A 17,178-nucleotide genomic window follows, 5' to 3' on the forward strand; every position below is an offset into this window, starting at 1 on the left:
AAAAATTAAAATTTAAATTAAAAGAATACTTTAATATATTTAAAAAATTATTAAATTAAAAAGAGAAAATAAGTATTTTAAAAGTAAAAATAATTAAATATAAAAATAACTTTTTAAAAATATATTTACTTTTACTTTACTTTAACCCTTACTAGTGCCTACTAGTATAATACTAGTGTAATTCTTATATAGATAAAACTTTTAAAAGCTTCCTCTGTACATAGTCAAAACAGAGGGAGGCCTGCGGAGAGGGCAAGGGGTAGGAGCAATTGAGCTTTGTCGCTCACCAGGGATGCTGTGGCACCTCCAAGGGGCATTTTATCGTATAGTGACGAAGACTTCATTACCAGCCTGCCGACATACCAGCCTCTGCGGTCAAAGCCTATTTTCTACTCGACGGCTGCATCTGTGAGCATGTTGGGTGGATGACGACTCAGAAACGAGCATGTAAAACTGAGCCGCGCGTCAACTATGTACAGTGCAGCAAACATGGTGCTGGTATGTCGGCTTCTAGAGTCATGTTGTTGAAGCATCAAGTGCTAACTTGTTTTTATAACCCTCACAACCTCTGCGTACCCGATGAACTGTCGCGATTGGTCAACCTGCAAGGGGCCGCAATGTTCGCCAGGTTCCGAGTGAGATCTTGTCAGGCTAAAATGAGAGGCAACCAATGGCAGTCTTGATGTACCTGGAGCAAAGCGGGAGTCCTGCGGAGCGTGAAAACAAGGAGTAAGAATCTGACAGTGACACTTGCTTCCTTAGAGGGGGGAAAAATCGATGTCTGAGTTGTCCTCTCGGTTGGCGCCCTGTGTCTGGCCGAAACGCAGAGGCTTAAGAGGCTTGAGAACACTCAACGAGCAGACGAGTCAACGTGCATCATGGAGGTGTGGAGGCAGCTATACGCCAAGTTGAAACAAGACCCGTTTCTTCCCAGGTTCAGGGCAACGGTAAGCTTGAGTGCCACTTCATCCACTAATAAACCACTCAACGGTTCATGGCTTGCAGCAGCGGAAGCAGTAAGAGTGGTAGAAAAAAGAAACACCAAAGAACCATGGTGTGAGGGAAAAACTCTTCTTTTCTGCCTTCTCTCGTTGGTCCTTCGGCATAATATTTGGCGCCAATGCATGCGTGACGTGAACACTTCGCGACTCAGGCGTCAACTTCTTTCTTCTCTTTGCTTCGCTGTCTGTTAACATACTTTCATTCTAATGCGATGTGATTCAAAGTATTGCGGTGTGCTTGAAATGCCCGGCGTTCATAAATTTCTAGCCCGCCTCTACAAGCGCTCTGTTCGCTCCCACTGTCATGTCGGGGCCTTGTTTGCATCTGCTTCTCGAGAAAGCAAAATCGTCGGTCAGGCCGACCACAGTGTGTTTTGTCTAACAAAGACGATACGTTAGGTAGAGACGCAGGTCCCGCAAAGGCAAAGAACAAGCAGGCCCTGAGTGGGCACTCTGCATCTCTCCCAGTCTTCCCAACTCTCATTCTCAACATCAATGGAATATAATAGTCAACACTTATGGGAACCGATGTAGCTTTCCCACATATCAGTCCCCAGCTCAAATATAGGCACCATTTGCCCCAGAAAGACATTGAGACGTCGAGGAACCCCAGCACCACTGTCTCGTCGTTTTTTAGTACCCTCCCAGTAGCATTGTATCTTTATGTCCAGGGAACCAACCAATCGGGTTTGCATATTAGGACTCAACATGTGCGGACAGTTTCTAAGTGCATGCCAACAAAGCATCATGCTGTCAGAACAAAGCACTCTTTGACACACCATTATCATTCGACAGATCGAGGTTCACTTTGGCTTTTGTTGGCTTTGGGTTGACTTGAGCGGCTTGTGAATGAGAAAAGGAAAAGACCCTGGCGCTGAAAGACAGGTCGGTCCTCGTCAAAGATTTCTTCCACCTTGAAGGCTTTCTTAGCCATCTTGACAAAGTTCATATCAGCCCGTCTCCTCTTCTTGAAACAGAAATACACGACAGCGTTAGGGTTGAGCTCCAATAAAGCCTTGAGTGTAGACATCAGGAGCGGAAATGCTGGTTCGAAGTAAACGCATTCGCCAGCCAGGATCACATCTGGTTTTTGCTCCAGTACAGCTGCTGGCAAATCCTCTCCCCTGCACAGTCAGGTCCATTGTCAGCAAATCGATCCTCCATTCCCTGTTTCCATCGAATAGGAAGTCATGCATAGCAGTATATTGGGTAATACGCACCAGTTAAGCACCATGGCTTTTGCCTTGTCTTGTAAGTTGTTTAGCTCGATGTTATGCTGCATCAGCTCGTACATCTCCAGCTGGTCTGTAACCAACAGCGGATTTCGAAGTGAGCATTCTAGGGCAATGGCAAGGCCTATGAGACCGCCTCCAGCTCCAAGTTCCAATCTGTGGCCGACAAGTCAGCAAGTTTGCTCTGTCCTCAATGATACTCATGCGCAAACAGATACATTGGTATCTGTTACAAGTCACGTGCATGTGGCACTGTCGGGGAAGGAAAGTTAAAACTCACATTTGAGCATCAGCAAGTCGGTCTTTGTGGTAGCGCAGCATATGCTTGCCGAGAAGCATTCCTGCTGGCCACGTTTGGCCACCACAACCAGATCGGACATCTTCGTGCACCTTGAGAGGTTTGGAAAGAACACCTTCAAAATCGACATCCGCAACGCCACTAGCCTTGTAAGATGGCAATGGGGCGATGTCCTCGCTCATGGCGACGGGATCCAGCGAGGGAGATAAGGGTGGACTACTCATGATGAAGGTCTTTTGTTGGCTCCTGTTTGTGTTCCTTTGTGATGGACAGGAAGAAAATCAACGATATACAGTATTTGGTGCTATCACGACTAGCACTTCCACAAGCTAAGTAAGGGAGGGGTGGTTCGTGAGGGATGTAGTGGAGTGTGAGAAGCGCTGCCCTGAAAACGAGTTGAGAGGTGAAGTGAAGTCGGGTGGAAGTGAAAATGGAAGGAATAACGGGTGACGTTCTATGGATGGCTTCGCTCCTGCCCTCTGCCCTTATTGAAAGTACTTGCCTCACCTTTCTGCCGGCTTGCGCCTGCCTGCTAACCTAGATTTTTAAGACAGAACTTTTATTGACTTTCTATCATCCTCTTTTTATTCACCATCTTCCTTTTCCACCTATTGTATCACTCTCTGCTTGACCACTCCTCTTTTACTCCTCTTCAACTTGGGCCGATTACTTGTGTGTTTGTGTTTTTCACTTGCATGCTTGTGCGATCCAGACTCAAATGGACCCGACCCTTTTTTTATTTTTTTTTCTACCGCCGCCGATCAAAGTGTGCCTTATCCTCCGTTTCGAAGAGTCATTGAGACATTTGAGCGATTGGCTCGTCAAACCATGTGGGACTTATAATGACAACTAACTCGGACAGAATACTCAATACTGAGCAGTCGTGCACCATATCTCGATAAGGGCCTCCACACAGTAGTTGCCTATCCTGCCCTTGCGCGAATAGGATCGACACTACTATTGGTTCACTTACACCCTTCACTCAAGTGAGTGCGCTGGGCAGAAGAATATTGAGTTAGTAGTTCTCAACTATCTCAAGCCCACGTAGGCAAAGCATTGGGTCTCAACGCCCTTGCTAAATCCCATAATTCAAGGGGCCATCAATGACTTTATAGACAATATATATGTTTACATCAACACTACCATTGCCGACTATCGATTCTCCCTCCCAACTATTATATCTTGGGGCATTTCGATATCATCCCTCGGGATGGTTATTGAATGAACTATGATAGGTTGGGTGGTCTCAAATGTCTCACCTACGCCTCTGTATCTGCAGGCCTTGCAAGGGAATGCGTCTACGGCTTTACCAGCCCATGACAGGAACACTGCTACTATTCTGATGACGCTCGCCACATGTCCATGTCTTGTCTGCTTGTCTTCACGGATAGCTTCAAGCTGAGACATCTTGCCTCTTCTTGCAATGGACAAACGGGCCTAGGAATAGTTCCCTAGTTTGACTAGAACCACCAATTTTCTCCCGTGGCCCAGAATGGCCCGGTGGAAAAGCTATACAGGAATGAGGGGTGCAGTATTCCTTGAATTCAAGTCTTGATTCTGCCAGCCATCAAAATGTCACTACCAATATGCCTTCGCGCGACTGATCAATGTCCCGACCTTCCTGATTCTTGCTCTTCTTCTTCTCTCATCCTTCCGCCCATATCCAGCTCGTCTCTTTTCTCCTGCATGGCGTTCCATATTGACTGTATTCATGATCCGGCACTGAAAGGTGCATTGTCATGTCACGATGATATTCACAATTGCTATGCTCCTTCTTAGCATTGTTCATTTCACAAACTCTCAACCAACGATTAACTACCCAATCAATTCACAGTTACCTCCAGTAGCTCGAGTGGACGAGCCTTTCTCATACACTTTTTCTCAGTATACATTTCACTCAGACTCCAATATCTCATACTCACTTGGCAATGCGCCAGAATGGCTCTCTATCGACAGTGAGCGTCGCCGGCTTTACGGTATACCAACCAACGACAGCATCCCGAGCGGCGATGTGGTGGGCCAAACGATTGAAGTAATTGCCAGAGACAGTTCCGGTTCGACAACTCTCAGTTCAACTCTAGTCATCTCTAGAAACAAAAGCCCGTCTGTCAGAATACCACTATTAGAACAGATCGACGACTTTGGTGATTACTCACCCCCTTCATCACTGACGTCGTATCCTTCCACCGACATCAGCTTCACTTTCGACTCCGACACGTTTGACCATCAGCCCAATGTGATCAACTACTATGCAACGTCGGGTGACGGCAGTCCCCTGCCGGCCTGGATGAGGTTTGATGCCAATTCCTTGACATTCAGTGGGCAAACTCCTTCTCTCGAGTCACTTATACAACCTCCCCAAACTTTTGACTTTGAACTTGTTGCATCAGACATTGTGGGATTCTCAGCAGTATCAATAGCATTCTCCGTCGTTGTGGGTAGGCACAGACTCAACTCAGACGACCCGATCATCGCTATGAACACCACGCGAGGACGGAAGCTTGTATATCGTGGACTGGCAGACAAGATAAAACTCGACAACAAACCAGTCGACACAGAGAATATTGACATTTCGACAGACGGTTTGCCCAAGTGGCTATCTCTGGATAAAAAGACGTGGGACATTGAGGGTACTCCGGGCAAGAGCGACCATTCAACCAATTTCACCATCGTATTACGTGACCAATACCAGGACACGCTCAACATATACGCCACTGTCAATGTTTCCACCGCCCTGTTTCGCTCAACTTTCGATAGTATCGAGATTGAGGGTGGGCAAGATGTCAATATCGACCTGGAGCCTTATTTTTGGGACCCAGAGGATATCGATCTTGGCATTTCGATCACACCAAATAAAAACTGGCTCAAGCTCGACGGGTTCAATATCACTGGCAAAGCCCCTGTTTCTGCGTCACAAGATTTCAGGATTTCCGTGACAGCCTCATCCAAGACTTCTGATGATTCAGAGACCGAGATTCTGGAAGTGAACGTACTTCAGTTTGAGCCTACATCCTCGTCGACAACTGCATCGCGCACTTTGTCAACATCCCTAAGCACGTCTACGTCTGTCGCTCCCACTGAGACTTCTTCCGGTCCTGGTACAGAATTGGCAGATTCCGATGGGGGGCTAACGACTGGTACTCTTCTCCTCGCAATTCTTCTCCCTCTTTTGGTCGTGGTATTTCTTTCCATGCTTCTTATCTGCTGCCTCCTCCGTCGCCGCCGAAAACAACAGACATATCTTTCCTCCAAATTCCGCAACAAAATCTCAGGGCCAGTCCTTGAAAGCCTTCGCGTGAATGGGGGCACAGCTGTCATGCAGGAAACCAACAAGGTTTCGAGTATAGGGGGTGCAGGCCAGCAACTACGCCGGCCATTACGTACTCCACACTCCGAGGTAGACTCGGAGACTCTTGTCATGACATCTCCGACACTGGGATTCATGGTAACGCCACAAGTTCCTCCAATGTTCGTTGCAGAAGACACCAGCACCAGCTTCTCCCGGTCCAACAGCACGTCGAATAGTGAGGATGGTAGACGATCTTGGATAACAGTTGAAGGACCCGCGGTGGCAGCAGGACAACAAAGCCGTACATCGTTCAGGAGTCAACGGTCAAACTCAACTCGATCAGAGTCAACTCATCAATTAATACCGCCACCGGTGCTTCTATCCGACGCAAGAGCGAGGTCGTTCAGGGGAAATGTTGATCCAACAGTCCCGTCTCTCAATGGCTACCCCAGCATTCACTCGCAAAGGGCGGTCTTTCAACAGGGCTCCGAACACTATACAAGTGCCAATGACAGCTCTTTAGCATTTGCATCATCCCATCAATCAAGCCCGAGGCTTTTGACTGGTGGGTTCTCAACACACACACCAGGTGCAAGACTTAATACTGCAACCACTGATGGTGAAGGTCCATCAATAGAGGCCACTCGAAGTATGCCGGTACTTAGAAGACCAGAATTAGTGCGTCTATCGAGTCAGCAACTTCTTGGCGAAGATAGTCGCCCAAATAGCAAAGCGTGGTACGACTTGGATATTCCAAGGGGACTTTTCGCAGACCCCTCGTTTGGGTCAAGGGAGAACTGGCGAGTGTATAATTCACAAGGCGACGTGACAAACATGTCATACCATCAGCTTGTGGATGAATCACCATTCCATCCACTTCGACCAAGCACAGCAATGAGCTCAAACCGCGATGGTGCGCAGCCCGGACAGCGGGCAAGCTCAGAGCTGATATCTCCAAGCCAATGGGGTGATGGACCAAATAGCATCAGGGATTCGTTAGCATCACTACGGCAAGGTTTGGGTCATTCCATGAGCAAGATGTCTCGTCTGAGCGTCGACCCGCTCGTTGTACCGGGCAGTCAAGATACTAGACCAGCTGGAGGTTCATCGACGAATTGGAGGCGAGAAGATTCAGGGAGGAAGTCAGATGGAGGGAGTTACGCCTTTCTTTGAGCTGGTGGATCGAGTCGTTGGTTAAGGAGTGAATTAAAGCATCAGATACCCAGCCCCCAGTGCTTTTATATCGGTAGACTAGAAGGCGTTTTCTTGGACATGATTGTTATAGAGGAGAGTTCATGTAATAATAGATGTTCTTCACAATATAGTGCCAGTCAGTTACCTGGCTGCATCAACACTACTTTTCGCTGAATTTAGTGTTAGAGAATCCAAACTGGACTTTTCTTGATGTGACATGATGTTCAATTTCAACATTTATGAACATGTGTGAATTCCGAGTTCCTCCCAAGCAAATTGGCGTGGTCTATAGGGTAATCAACGTCCGAGTGTGACTAAGATGCTTCAAGTGCTGAGAGTGTCTGGTTGACCATTGTTTATTGACTTTTTGTGATCGTCACACCTTGTGCTCCTCGGTCTGAATGATTTATCTAGGTACCTGGGGAAATTTGTTTTCAAATGTATGGGCTTGGTTAGATGCTTGTGTGTGTAATTATTCAAGGGGCCTGGGACAAACAGAATAGCATCATGGGCCTCGGGTCAATGGATACTGGATAAATATTATTCAACAGCCACAACCGCAGCCACAGTTTTTGTTTCTGTTTCTGTTTGATTCATATAAGGCACGCACGGATGGGGGATTGGATTTCTTGGAGACGGACCGGACCGTCATCACAAGGGCACTCACGCGACCTGAGGCTTTTGTGTCGTATCGGGCAAATTAGATAGGTCCTTAACCAGCCAACAGGCAGGCAATGTGGCACAGTAATCAAGATCAAACCTAACCCAGCAGCACGCGGCTAGAGGTGGCAAGAACGATAAGTAAATTTTTCACGCGTGACGATGAAAAAAAAAAGAGAGAGAAAGCTTCCAGAGTGGTCGTTTTTTTAGGCGCCAGCCGCTGACTTTTTCTTTGTCTTGTCTTGTGGGTAAAACTTAACAGATAACTAACTACAGCTCAATTTACCTGTCGCTGGAGCAATGGTTTAGTGCCGTCATAGCCACTGATGTGAGGTCGTGTATTACCGTATCACCCCAAATTGAAACGAGTGCTGTACCAAAAACAATACCTTAGTACGTCGTTGCCAGCCCATGGTATTCTCATTCCTGTGGTTACAGGGGTTAGACAACAGAAGGATGATGTATGAGAAATGGTGCCTATATTTGCCCCTGCCTTGAATTAGAACGCTGCTAGGACCAAAGTAGCCGGGCTCTGTGATAAACAAGACATGATGTTCAAAACACCGTGATTGGCACATACCAATTAATCACTATCGGTTGAGATACAAGAGGTTGAGTATGACAGTTTAGTAAATATCGATTACTTATTGAGTCTTGTCAGAAAATCGAGGTCTTTACTTTCAGTCCATGATTGGATAAATTGTCCCGAATCACCCCGCTTTTAAGTAGTTGACTTCAGTGCTCAAAGGCTTCATTGTTAGGTTGGTAACTGCCTGGAGAGTTTGTGAGGTCACTAAAGCTCAGCAGGCTTACAGCTAGCTATAGCACTAGCACCCCGCCGTAAGCAGCTGAGGACTGCAGCCCGAGCACATCATCTAGACTCTCGCACGCCGAATTCTCCCTCTTCTGCTCTCCATCAACAGAACAGGCAAAGGCAACGTGAATCCACATTCGACTACGCTCCCCTGGTGCCGAGATCGTTCCCCCGACTCTATTTCTGTCTACCTGAACTTTACTCTACTACTGCCTGTTATTAAACTTCATCTTTACCTATTCATTCTCGATATTTGAACTTTTTAACCAAAAATCCTCTGTCGAGATCTTATCTCGTCATCTCCCCCCTCCTCTCCAGCTATCGACCCTCTCCCCCCCCACCAACCCCTCGTCGGTCGATCTCTCTCCTCTCCTCTCATCTCTCTCTCTCCCGCTTGAACGCTCGCTCGCTCTCGTCTTGTCTCGTCCCAGCAACACTAGGCTTTTTCTCGATCGAACCGGCCACAACAAATTTACAACCATGGGTCAGACACTGTCAGAGCCCGTTGTCGAGAAGGTGCGTTTTTGTGCCTCAATTTTTCCTGCGCTTCGTCTTCGTGTCTTCTTGCTCTGCTTTTGGCCCTCGAAATTGGTACTTGGACCTGGCGCGAGAGGGGCACGCATTGTTTGCTCAGTCATGAGCCCCTCACGCAGCGCTGGATCTGGTTTCGGATCCCACGCAAGATCGGTCCATAAGCCCACCAGCCTCGCTTCTGTCGCCAGCCTTGTCGGGCGCAGGAATCGATCACCAGATGCCTCGGTTGCGTTTCATTTCTTGTTCTTCTGACTACCATTTTACTGCGACACTGTTTCTGTTCTCCGATATTTCCGCATGGCAGTCGTCAGGCCTTGTTATGCTAACGCTTTCTTTCCCCACAGACTTCGGAGAAGGGTGAGGATGAGCGCCTCATCTACGGTGTATCGGCTATGCAGGGCTGGCGTATCAGCATGGAGGATGCCCACACTACAGTCCTCGACCTCGACACGGCCAAAACTCACGACAGCAAGCTGTCATTCTTTGGTGTCTTCGACGGCCACGGTGGTGACAAGGTGGCGTTGTTTACCGGACAAAACATTCACAACATCATCTTCAAGCAGGACACCTTCAAGTCGGGCGACTATGCTCAGGGCTTGAAGGATGGTTTCCTTGCGACAGACCGCGCCATTCTCAACGGTATGCGCCAGCCTCCGTCCCTACTCGGTGCTCGATTATAATCAATTTGACTCCGTGTGCTTGGAGCCACAAACGCTAACGAGTTATGCTTCACTGACGTCAGACCCCAAGTACGAAGAAGAAGTTTCTGGCTGCACAGCCTGTGTCAGCTTGATTGCCGGCAACAAACTCTATGTTGTCAGTTCGCCCATCGTCTCGACTTGCCCACGCTGGCCCCAAAATCTCATTCATGAAGGGGCATGCAATATCTCGACATGAAGCTGACTTAAGGACACAGGCCAACGCTGGTGATTCAAGAGGTGTACTTGGTATCAAGGGCCGTGCCAAGCCTTTGTCACAGGACCACAAGCCCCAACTCGAGAGTCAGTTATATCACTCACGAAAGCCGGCGCTCCGGCGCGAGCCGAACGACAATACTGACATCTCACACCAGACGAGAAGAACCGAATCACAGCTGCTGGTGGTTTCGTCGACTTTGGCCGAGTGAACGGCAACCTTGCTCTCTCTCGTGCCATTGGTGATTTTGAATTCAAGAAGAGCGCTGAACTATCTCCCGAGAACCAGATTGTCACTGCCTACCCCGATGTAGAGCAACATGATCTCACAGACGAGGACGAGTTCCTTGTCCTTGCTTGCGACGGTAAGAAAAGCCAACTCGGGTGGTAAAAGAATAACGATACTCACTAGCGTAGGTATCTGGGATTGCCAATCCTCCCAAGCCGTGGTTGAGTTCGTTCGACGAGGCATCGCTGCCAAGCAGGAACTCGAAAAGATTTGCGAGAACATGATGGACAACTGCCTGGCCTCCAACTCTGAGACCGGTGGTGTTGGTTGCGACAACATGACCATGTGCATCATTGGCTTCCTCAACGGAAAGACCAAGGAGGAGTGGTACGAGGAGATCGCCCGCCGAGTCGCTAACGGCGATGGCCCATGTGCTCCCCCCGAGTACGGTATGAACGATCCCAATCCTACAAGCTCAAATTGAAAAATCGAGGCAAAGACTGACATCATGCCTCTACAGCCGAGTTCCGAGGACCTGGTGTCCACCATAATTTCGAAGATAGCGACAGTGGCTATGAGATGGATCCTGAAAACAAGGGACGAAGTTTTGGAGTTGGTGGGTACCGAGGCCGGATCATTTTCCTCGGCGATGGCACTGAGGTTCTTACGGATTCAGATGATACAGAAATGTTTGACAACGCCGACGAAGACAAAGACCTCGCCAGCCAGGTCTCCAAGAACCCGAAGTCCGCCGAGAAGGACACTGCTCCTGTAACCGCCCCCGGTGCGGCCGAGAACGCTTCCGCCGATACGAAATCCGCCGATACCGATAAGGACGTAAAGACCGAAGTGAAGAAGGAGGAATCTGCCGAGGTGAAGAAGGCATAGGTGGCTATCTGAGCATAAGGGGCTACGGATCCGAACTCAACACAGGCGTCTGTCACCCCTGCACCTCCGAACATGTTTCTCGGACCTCGATATAGGGAAGTTCAAGGGCAAGAAGGTGTCAATCGCGCGGGATGAAGGATGTTGTTGGTATTCTCATGTCAGTCTTGCATCTTAACTTGTCGGTGTATTGGTGTCAAATCTGGATCGTGCGTTCTTCGTCGACCTGGCCAGGCGCATAACAAGAATTGTGAAAGTTGGAGGAGGATGCCATGGCAGAGTTGGAGGTGGATATAAGCAAGAAAGAAAGAAAGAAAGAAGAGCGAGAGATGCCCTTTTTGATGTTTAACGCATTGCGATTCCCAATTTTCTTCACATCGTCCACCTGCTTATGAGATCGTCTTTCTCATTCCGATACTCCGTTGGAATGTCCAGCTTTTCTTTGTCCACCGCACAGGGAAAATATGCTCGAGTGCGGTTGGATTGTCTTAGAGGATTTCACGAGGCAGTAAGTGTAGCATATACAGGAGACTAACTGACTGCTCATTTGTTCTTTTACTTAACTAATCTGGGGGATTTGTGTGATTCGAGAAAGGTGTTCTGACAGTACTCGCAGTAGGTCCTTTTTAGCTCTTTATCAAGGTTCTCACGTAAATGTCAGGTGAGGATATCTACAGAACTTGGCTTCGTGAATTTTGTCCTTGTATGAGTTTTAGTTATAGAGTGAGGGACGAAGTCAGTATTAGACTTTGAAAATGGCGCATAACCACCAATGCTCCGGGTTTCGTCAGTAAATACTCGGCTCTTTGGAATTTGTTTTTATTTTTTCAAGTGCTCATGCGTTATGGCTTCCTCTATAATGCTTATTTGCTATTGTACATGATATGCCCGCTGCTGTATGTTTTGATAACGCCAATGTGACGATTTATATCCTAGAAGTAGAAGTGATATACAGATAGTTGATACAGGCATTGTATATGTGCGAGCCGGGTGTTATTGTGCTCTGCAATAAATGTAACGGGTAAAATTTACGTCTTGTTCGTCTCTCCATTTTCACTAACTTTTGAATCAAGCTCCTTCAAATGTGTATTCGGGGAAGACCCTGAATCTTCAACCCCTGAAAGACCTTCCTGAACATCACTTTCACGCTCAAGGTCTTCTTCGTGGCCTTCCGGTAAATTCTTTGCTGTTTCAAGGTCAGGCCAACTGTCAGGCTCGTCTGGATCAATGTTTTGATCAACTTCTTGTGACTCTGCCTCAGACTCTCTCCAGTTCTCAATCATGCGTGGAGGGTCAAAACGGCCCTTGAGACGCACATTGATATTGCCTGGTTGCCCATCCAACCTGCGAAGCTTGATAATGAGGTCCTGCACTTGGATCGACTGGCCTCTGGCGATCTGAGTGTGCATAGGCTGATCGTTGGAACGGTAGGCGAGTTCGAGCGAACGCTCTAGAGATTTGGCTGGCACGTAGCCTGCCCACTTGTCTAAAATGACACGCTCGACGCGGGACATAACGGTCCAGATATCCGAAATCTTTCTGTAATGAAGCTCAGGGATAGCTTGCCTGGGGAATATACCTGGCTGGTGCTGAACCTTTTTCCAAAAATGGTCGGTGTGTATGCGAAGAAGTATTCTACTGAGCATCTGCCGCGAAGCTTTCTTCAGTTTGCGGTGGAGGACTCCGTAGAAGTAGACGGTTCCGAGGGCATGGGGCGAGCGCGTCTGAATGGAGAGAGACATGAGGCCAGCGTAGGTTTCCTGATCAGGCTCACAGCCCGCATCCTTAAATAGACTCAGTGCCCAGAAAGCAGTATCCCAATCTCGAGTCAGAGCAGCATGTCTGATGAAGATGTTGATAGTTTTCAGCTCAAGTCGTTGACCTGAGTTGATGTGCATGTTTATTAAAGTCTTGCAATCTTCGATTCGAGGATCCTCTGGGCGATGAAAACGGAGAAACTCTGTGATGATGCCGCTGAGACCGTCGATGGCTAGCCAGCCCTTGAGATAGCGCTCGTTCTGTTCGGCCAAGAAGTTCTTCAGAGGAGTTCCAGCCTTCAGGGCAGCGTATGCGTCCATAGGAGCCATGACATCGGCAATACCACGCCGCGTAGCCACATGATTGAACATTCCTAGCTGATACATGGCCACGATGACCTGTCTCCGTTCGTCCTCTCCCTTGACAAGTTGAAGGAAGAGAAGCCATGTCCGGATGTTGGGGTGATGGTATCGTGCCTGCATTCTTCGAAGGAATCCGTAGAAGAAGCCAACATCACGCTTGTGAACGTAACCTTCAAGCATGATGTTGTAGATATCAGTATCCATCGGCGTACCCCATTCCTCACCCAACTGCACAAGGTGGCTGGCCGAAGCACGATGGCCGCCTCGAAAGGCCATCATGGATATAGCCATCTTCAAGACAGGGGCTGTGATGAACGGTCTAGCTGTGGGGTCTTGGAAAGCATCGACAACAAGTTTGATCCTTATACCGTCGGTATCAATGAACCTTCCATTTGTCCGCCGCTCGCCATAAAAGGGAATTGCCAGATGTGAAGGTACTTTACCGTAGCATAGCTTGGCGATGTATTGCTCGAAGTTGTCTTGTGTCCAAACCGCAGGCCGTGGAATCTTTTCATATGGCACCGTAATAAAGTGCTGCTGATACTCCTTGTGCACCCAGATTTCGTTGAGATGATCTTCGGGAAGCGAGGCACCTCCATTGGGTGCATTCTCAATAGTTGGCCACAACTGTCTTGTCCTGTAATCTGAGGTCGCAACTTCACCCAATTCGTAGATTTCAGCTTCTTTACAGTGCCGAACAATTTCATCAGCCACTTTAACCAGGATCTTGCTCTGTCCACGCAGCACGATCGCAGAAGGGTTCCTATCCACTGCTGATCGTAGCTTTCGGAGAACACCTGTCGCAGAGTCGACATATTCCAGATTCTGGTTATTGACTTCGATATCCCATGATTTCGGCAGGATGATTCTCACAGCCGACATATTAGCCCTCTCACTCCATCGAGGGGTTATACGCTTCATGAGGTTGAAGCACTCCGTCCAGTCCCGAACCTTCTTGTTGAAGTGGCTCCAAACAATACTAAGGCCAGCTTGGCGTCGTTTGTCTCGCAAATGCTCCTCCAAACTCGCCTTTGTCGCTAATTCGTTCGGGTACTGAAGAGGTTTTGCAATCAGAGGTTTGAAGGCTCTCATGGCATCCTTGTCTTCTGCCATTTTTGGCGCATCGATTTTAAAGGCATCTTTAAAAACTCGGTTTCGGGAATCGGGAGGATTGTCGAGGCTGGCGGTAACTTGCTCGGGATGCTGGTCTATCACTTCCATGCTCATATGAGGTCGATCGGATACCGAAATGAGAGCTGTCTCCGAGGACCCAGCCGAGCTCGTGCCTTTCGTTTGCGCTGTAGTTGATTCAAATCGAATTGCTGTATATGGATTCAGGACCCGGGAGGGCATTAGGGCCCTGGAAATCAGGAAAGGTCCTGTAAAGGCCGAGCATCGCGACCGAGCCCTCCATACTGATTTGATCCCCAGGGACATTGATCATAAGTCACGCATGGTTGAAGGCGCTATGAGGTTACAAATGCCCGTAGTATGCTGGTGCTGGGTCCTCGAACATTTAAGTCCCAAGGTGGCATGGCGGAAAAAGATTGGCGCGGGCGGGTGTTATCGCGATAAAGAGGCCCGCGATGTCGGACGGGTCACGTGTGTCCTCAAAGACTACCATGTAGTATTTCCTCACTGCCGACCTTCTCAAGAGTCGTAGATGTATATTATAAACGAAGAGCACATACTACAAAAATCAATTATGCCGCTTGTGATTAATGATAGAATTTCCCGACAAGCCCATGTCAAATAACGCCTTGTCTCTCACTTCCGACGCCTGTATTTCCTCCCATGATTTTATATCACCCCCGTTCTTGGCAAATCCCTTCGCTCATGTATCCGCTGACGGTTTCTTGCCGTTGACAGTAGCCTTGTCCCGTAACGGGTGGGCGCCGCCACTCTGATCCACGCCCTCCCAGCTTTCATCCCATCCCTTGTTTCCCTTGACGGCCTCTTTTGCCTCGCCGTTCTCAGCCATTTGTTTGACATCGCTCCAGTAGGCCAACTTTCTAACTTCTTCATCGGCGTGATGTATGGCATCTTTCAAAGCTTGGTTTCGCTCTCGAAGTTCAGTTGTGTTGGTCTTCTTTACTTGCGCCGTGGTTTCGTCATGGATCTCCATCAATCTGCTGAGCAATATTCGACGTGATTGCTGGAAGACAAAGAGAGACATAATCTCATGCATCTCATGCTGGAGGTTATGGAGGTCCTCTGCGTGTTCCATATAGTTGTCGACAGCATCAAGTTTCTCACGGTCTATCCTTGCTTGTCGGAGGGCGTGCACAAGGTCCTCCACATTATCGATGTCGGGAGGTTTCTCGTCTCCATCGCCAGCGGTCATTTGGCTCATACTAGACTGGCTAAGTCGGCTGCTAGTAACACTCGCATGTGATAATCGCGACTTGTGTGACGCAGACTGAACCGTAAAGTAGCCAGTGTTGAGCATGTGTGGATCCGCCGAAACATCCTCGTCTCTCTTTCGTATCCTCTTTCGGGTCCAGGCACGCCTCCTTACGAATGAGTTCCACCACTTTCCATTATGCCACGAGAACTTTTTTGAGAAGTAAAACGAGTATTCCCAGCCATGTTCATCAACACCCTCCTGGTGGTTGATGCGCCATTCTGGCCACGCCCATTCCCAGGAAGGGTCTGGCACTTGCGCATTGTGTATATTGCTTGGTGACGCTTTATGATAGCCATTGGCTAGGGACAAGAAGGTTAGCCAATTGCCCAGGATTGTGGGTTGGACAGCTTACTCCAAGCAGGAGGATCAAGGCCACCTAAAGCTTGTGAAGAAAACAAAGCAATGCCACAAAGAAAGCCTCCTCGTTCGTTTTCGTACAGAATATCGATAGCAGTTTCGCGCTTGACGCGAGGTTTCCTCGGTTTCACCTGGGGATGGTCTCCATGGAAAGCATCAGGTGTAGGCTCTATCACTAGGTTAGGAGAGTTGTAACATGTTGGGTTTGTTTCTACTGACCTTGAATCTCAATTGATGGCCTGGCTTGTGGCGGCAAGCCTTGTTCGCCCTCAACATGATTTGATGGCGGGTGGACCTCGTTGCCGTTTTCAGTATGCGAGTCGTCATGCCCGTTGGCTGGAGCGTTGTCAGGCTTCTTATTTGAGTTATCCTGATGCTCTCCATTTTGCCCATTGCAATCTTGTTCTTGGCTCTCTTCTCTTTCTTCTTCTACGCCCAATAATCTTGAGGTTGTTGAGTATCTCGTTATATCATTGGGCTCCGGTGTAACTGACCCTGTTGGAGTCGCAGCGGCATCGTGATCGACCAGGGCAATCTCATGGTCGTAATCGGTAGGTTTGAGTACCGCGGGACGGCGCGAGCTCTTGACTCTCAGCATTGTAGCTGTGTATGGCTTTTGATGGCCAAGGGCTGATTGCCCTGTGGCGAAGGAACCTTCTCTTTATGTGGATGGTCAATGATGGCGCGAAAACACGATACGTATGATGTCTGAAACAAGGGAGGTTGAGCAAGAGGCTCGTTATAGACAAGGCACGACACTACAACATCAACAATGTCACCTCGACTATAGGTAGAACGTCAAATCAATGGATAGGTAGGAGATTGAGAAAAATGAAGGGTCAAAAAGTAGGTAATGTTTTGAAGGGCTGGCGTTGTGAACTTGAACTTGGGGTAGGCGCTACTGTTAGGGGCTCCAACTTGATTTGGGCGATACCTATTGTGGCAGGGCGTTCAGCTGAAGCAGGCTTATTCCGCGACAAATATTGACGGACGCTGTGTTGATCACAATGATGGGTATTTTTCACATTGTAGGCCGCATGGTAAATTAATTGCGCTAGGTTGTAAGTGTAGGAAGATTTGGATGTTGAGAATAAGGGTGAACGGCTGCTAGTGAAGTTCCTTCTAGTTCGCACTCAATCGAAGAAAAGTTTCATGATCTTCATTGATCAAATAAAGATGACAAGCTTGAAGCGTGGAGGTCGAGTTCAATGATGTAATGCCGCTTTTCAGCGGGTACTTGGCTT

General features: G+C 48.3%; 6 protein-coding genes across 6 annotated transcripts; 3 read left to right on the forward strand and 3 right to left on the reverse strand.

Annotated features, from left to right (window-relative positions):
• Positions 1 to 1,785: 1,785 nt before the first annotated feature.
• FPOAC1_003333 (uncharacterized protein) lies at positions 1,786 to 2,755 on the reverse strand (the record flags this gene model as incomplete). The annotated part of the gene is made up of 3 exons (XM_044847900.1): positions 1,786 to 2,125; positions 2,222 to 2,389; positions 2,514 to 2,755. 3 exons carry the CDS (start codon positions 2,753 to 2,755, stop codon positions 1,786 to 1,788), a joined length of 750 nt encoding a protein of 249 aa, XP_044713816.1.
• A 1,541-nt stretch (positions 2,756 to 4,296) lies between these two features.
• On the forward strand, positions 4,297 to 6,993 carry FPOAC1_003334 (uncharacterized protein; the record flags this gene model as incomplete). The annotated part of the gene is made up of 1 exon (XM_044847901.1): positions 4,297 to 6,993. One exon carries the CDS (start codon positions 4,297 to 4,299, stop codon positions 6,991 to 6,993), a length of 2,697 nt encoding a protein of 898 aa, XP_044713817.1.
• A 1,975-nt stretch (positions 6,994 to 8,968) lies between these two features.
• PTC3 (Protein phosphatase type 2C 3) lies at positions 8,969 to 11,053 on the forward strand (the record flags this gene model as incomplete). The annotated part of the gene is made up of 8 exons (XM_044847902.1): positions 8,969 to 9,004; positions 9,367 to 9,661; positions 9,765 to 9,838; positions 9,939 to 10,023; positions 10,095 to 10,301; positions 10,354 to 10,614; positions 10,686 to 10,781; positions 10,842 to 11,053. 8 exons carry the CDS (start codon positions 8,969 to 8,971, stop codon positions 11,051 to 11,053), a joined length of 1,266 nt encoding a protein of 421 aa, XP_044713818.1.
• A 1,025-nt stretch (positions 11,054 to 12,078) lies between these two features.
• Positions 12,079 to 14,397, reverse strand: FPOAC1_003336 (uncharacterized protein; the record flags this gene model as incomplete). Its single annotated transcript, XM_044847903.1, has 1 exon — positions 12,079 to 14,397. The coding sequence occupies one exon, from the start codon at positions 14,395 to 14,397 to the stop codon at positions 12,079 to 12,081; it is 2,319 nt and encodes a 772-aa protein (XP_044713819.1).
• Positions 14,398 to 14,419: 22 nt separating this feature from the next.
• On the forward strand, positions 14,420 to 14,833 carry FPOAC1_003337 (uncharacterized protein; the record flags this gene model as incomplete). The annotated part of the gene is made up of 1 exon (XM_044847904.1): positions 14,420 to 14,833. The coding sequence occupies one exon, from the start codon at positions 14,420 to 14,422 to the stop codon at positions 14,831 to 14,833; it is 414 nt and encodes a 137-aa protein (XP_044713820.1).
• Positions 14,834 to 15,004: 171 nt separating this feature from the next.
• FPOAC1_003338 (uncharacterized protein) lies at positions 15,005 to 16,532 on the reverse strand (the record flags this gene model as incomplete). Its single annotated transcript, XM_044847905.1, has 3 exons — positions 15,005 to 15,876; positions 15,930 to 16,103; positions 16,154 to 16,532. 3 exons carry the CDS (start codon positions 16,530 to 16,532, stop codon positions 15,005 to 15,007), a joined length of 1,425 nt encoding a protein of 474 aa, XP_044713821.1.
• Between the last annotated feature and the right edge of the window lie 646 nt (positions 16,533 to 17,178).

The sequence above is a fragment of the Fusarium poae genome, chromosome 1 (genome assembly GCF_019609905.1).
Source record: "Fusarium poae strain DAOMC 252244 chromosome 1, whole genome shotgun sequence".
In the NCBI taxonomy this organism is placed as follows: Eukaryota; Fungi; Ascomycota; class Sordariomycetes; order Hypocreales; family Nectriaceae; genus Fusarium; species Fusarium poae.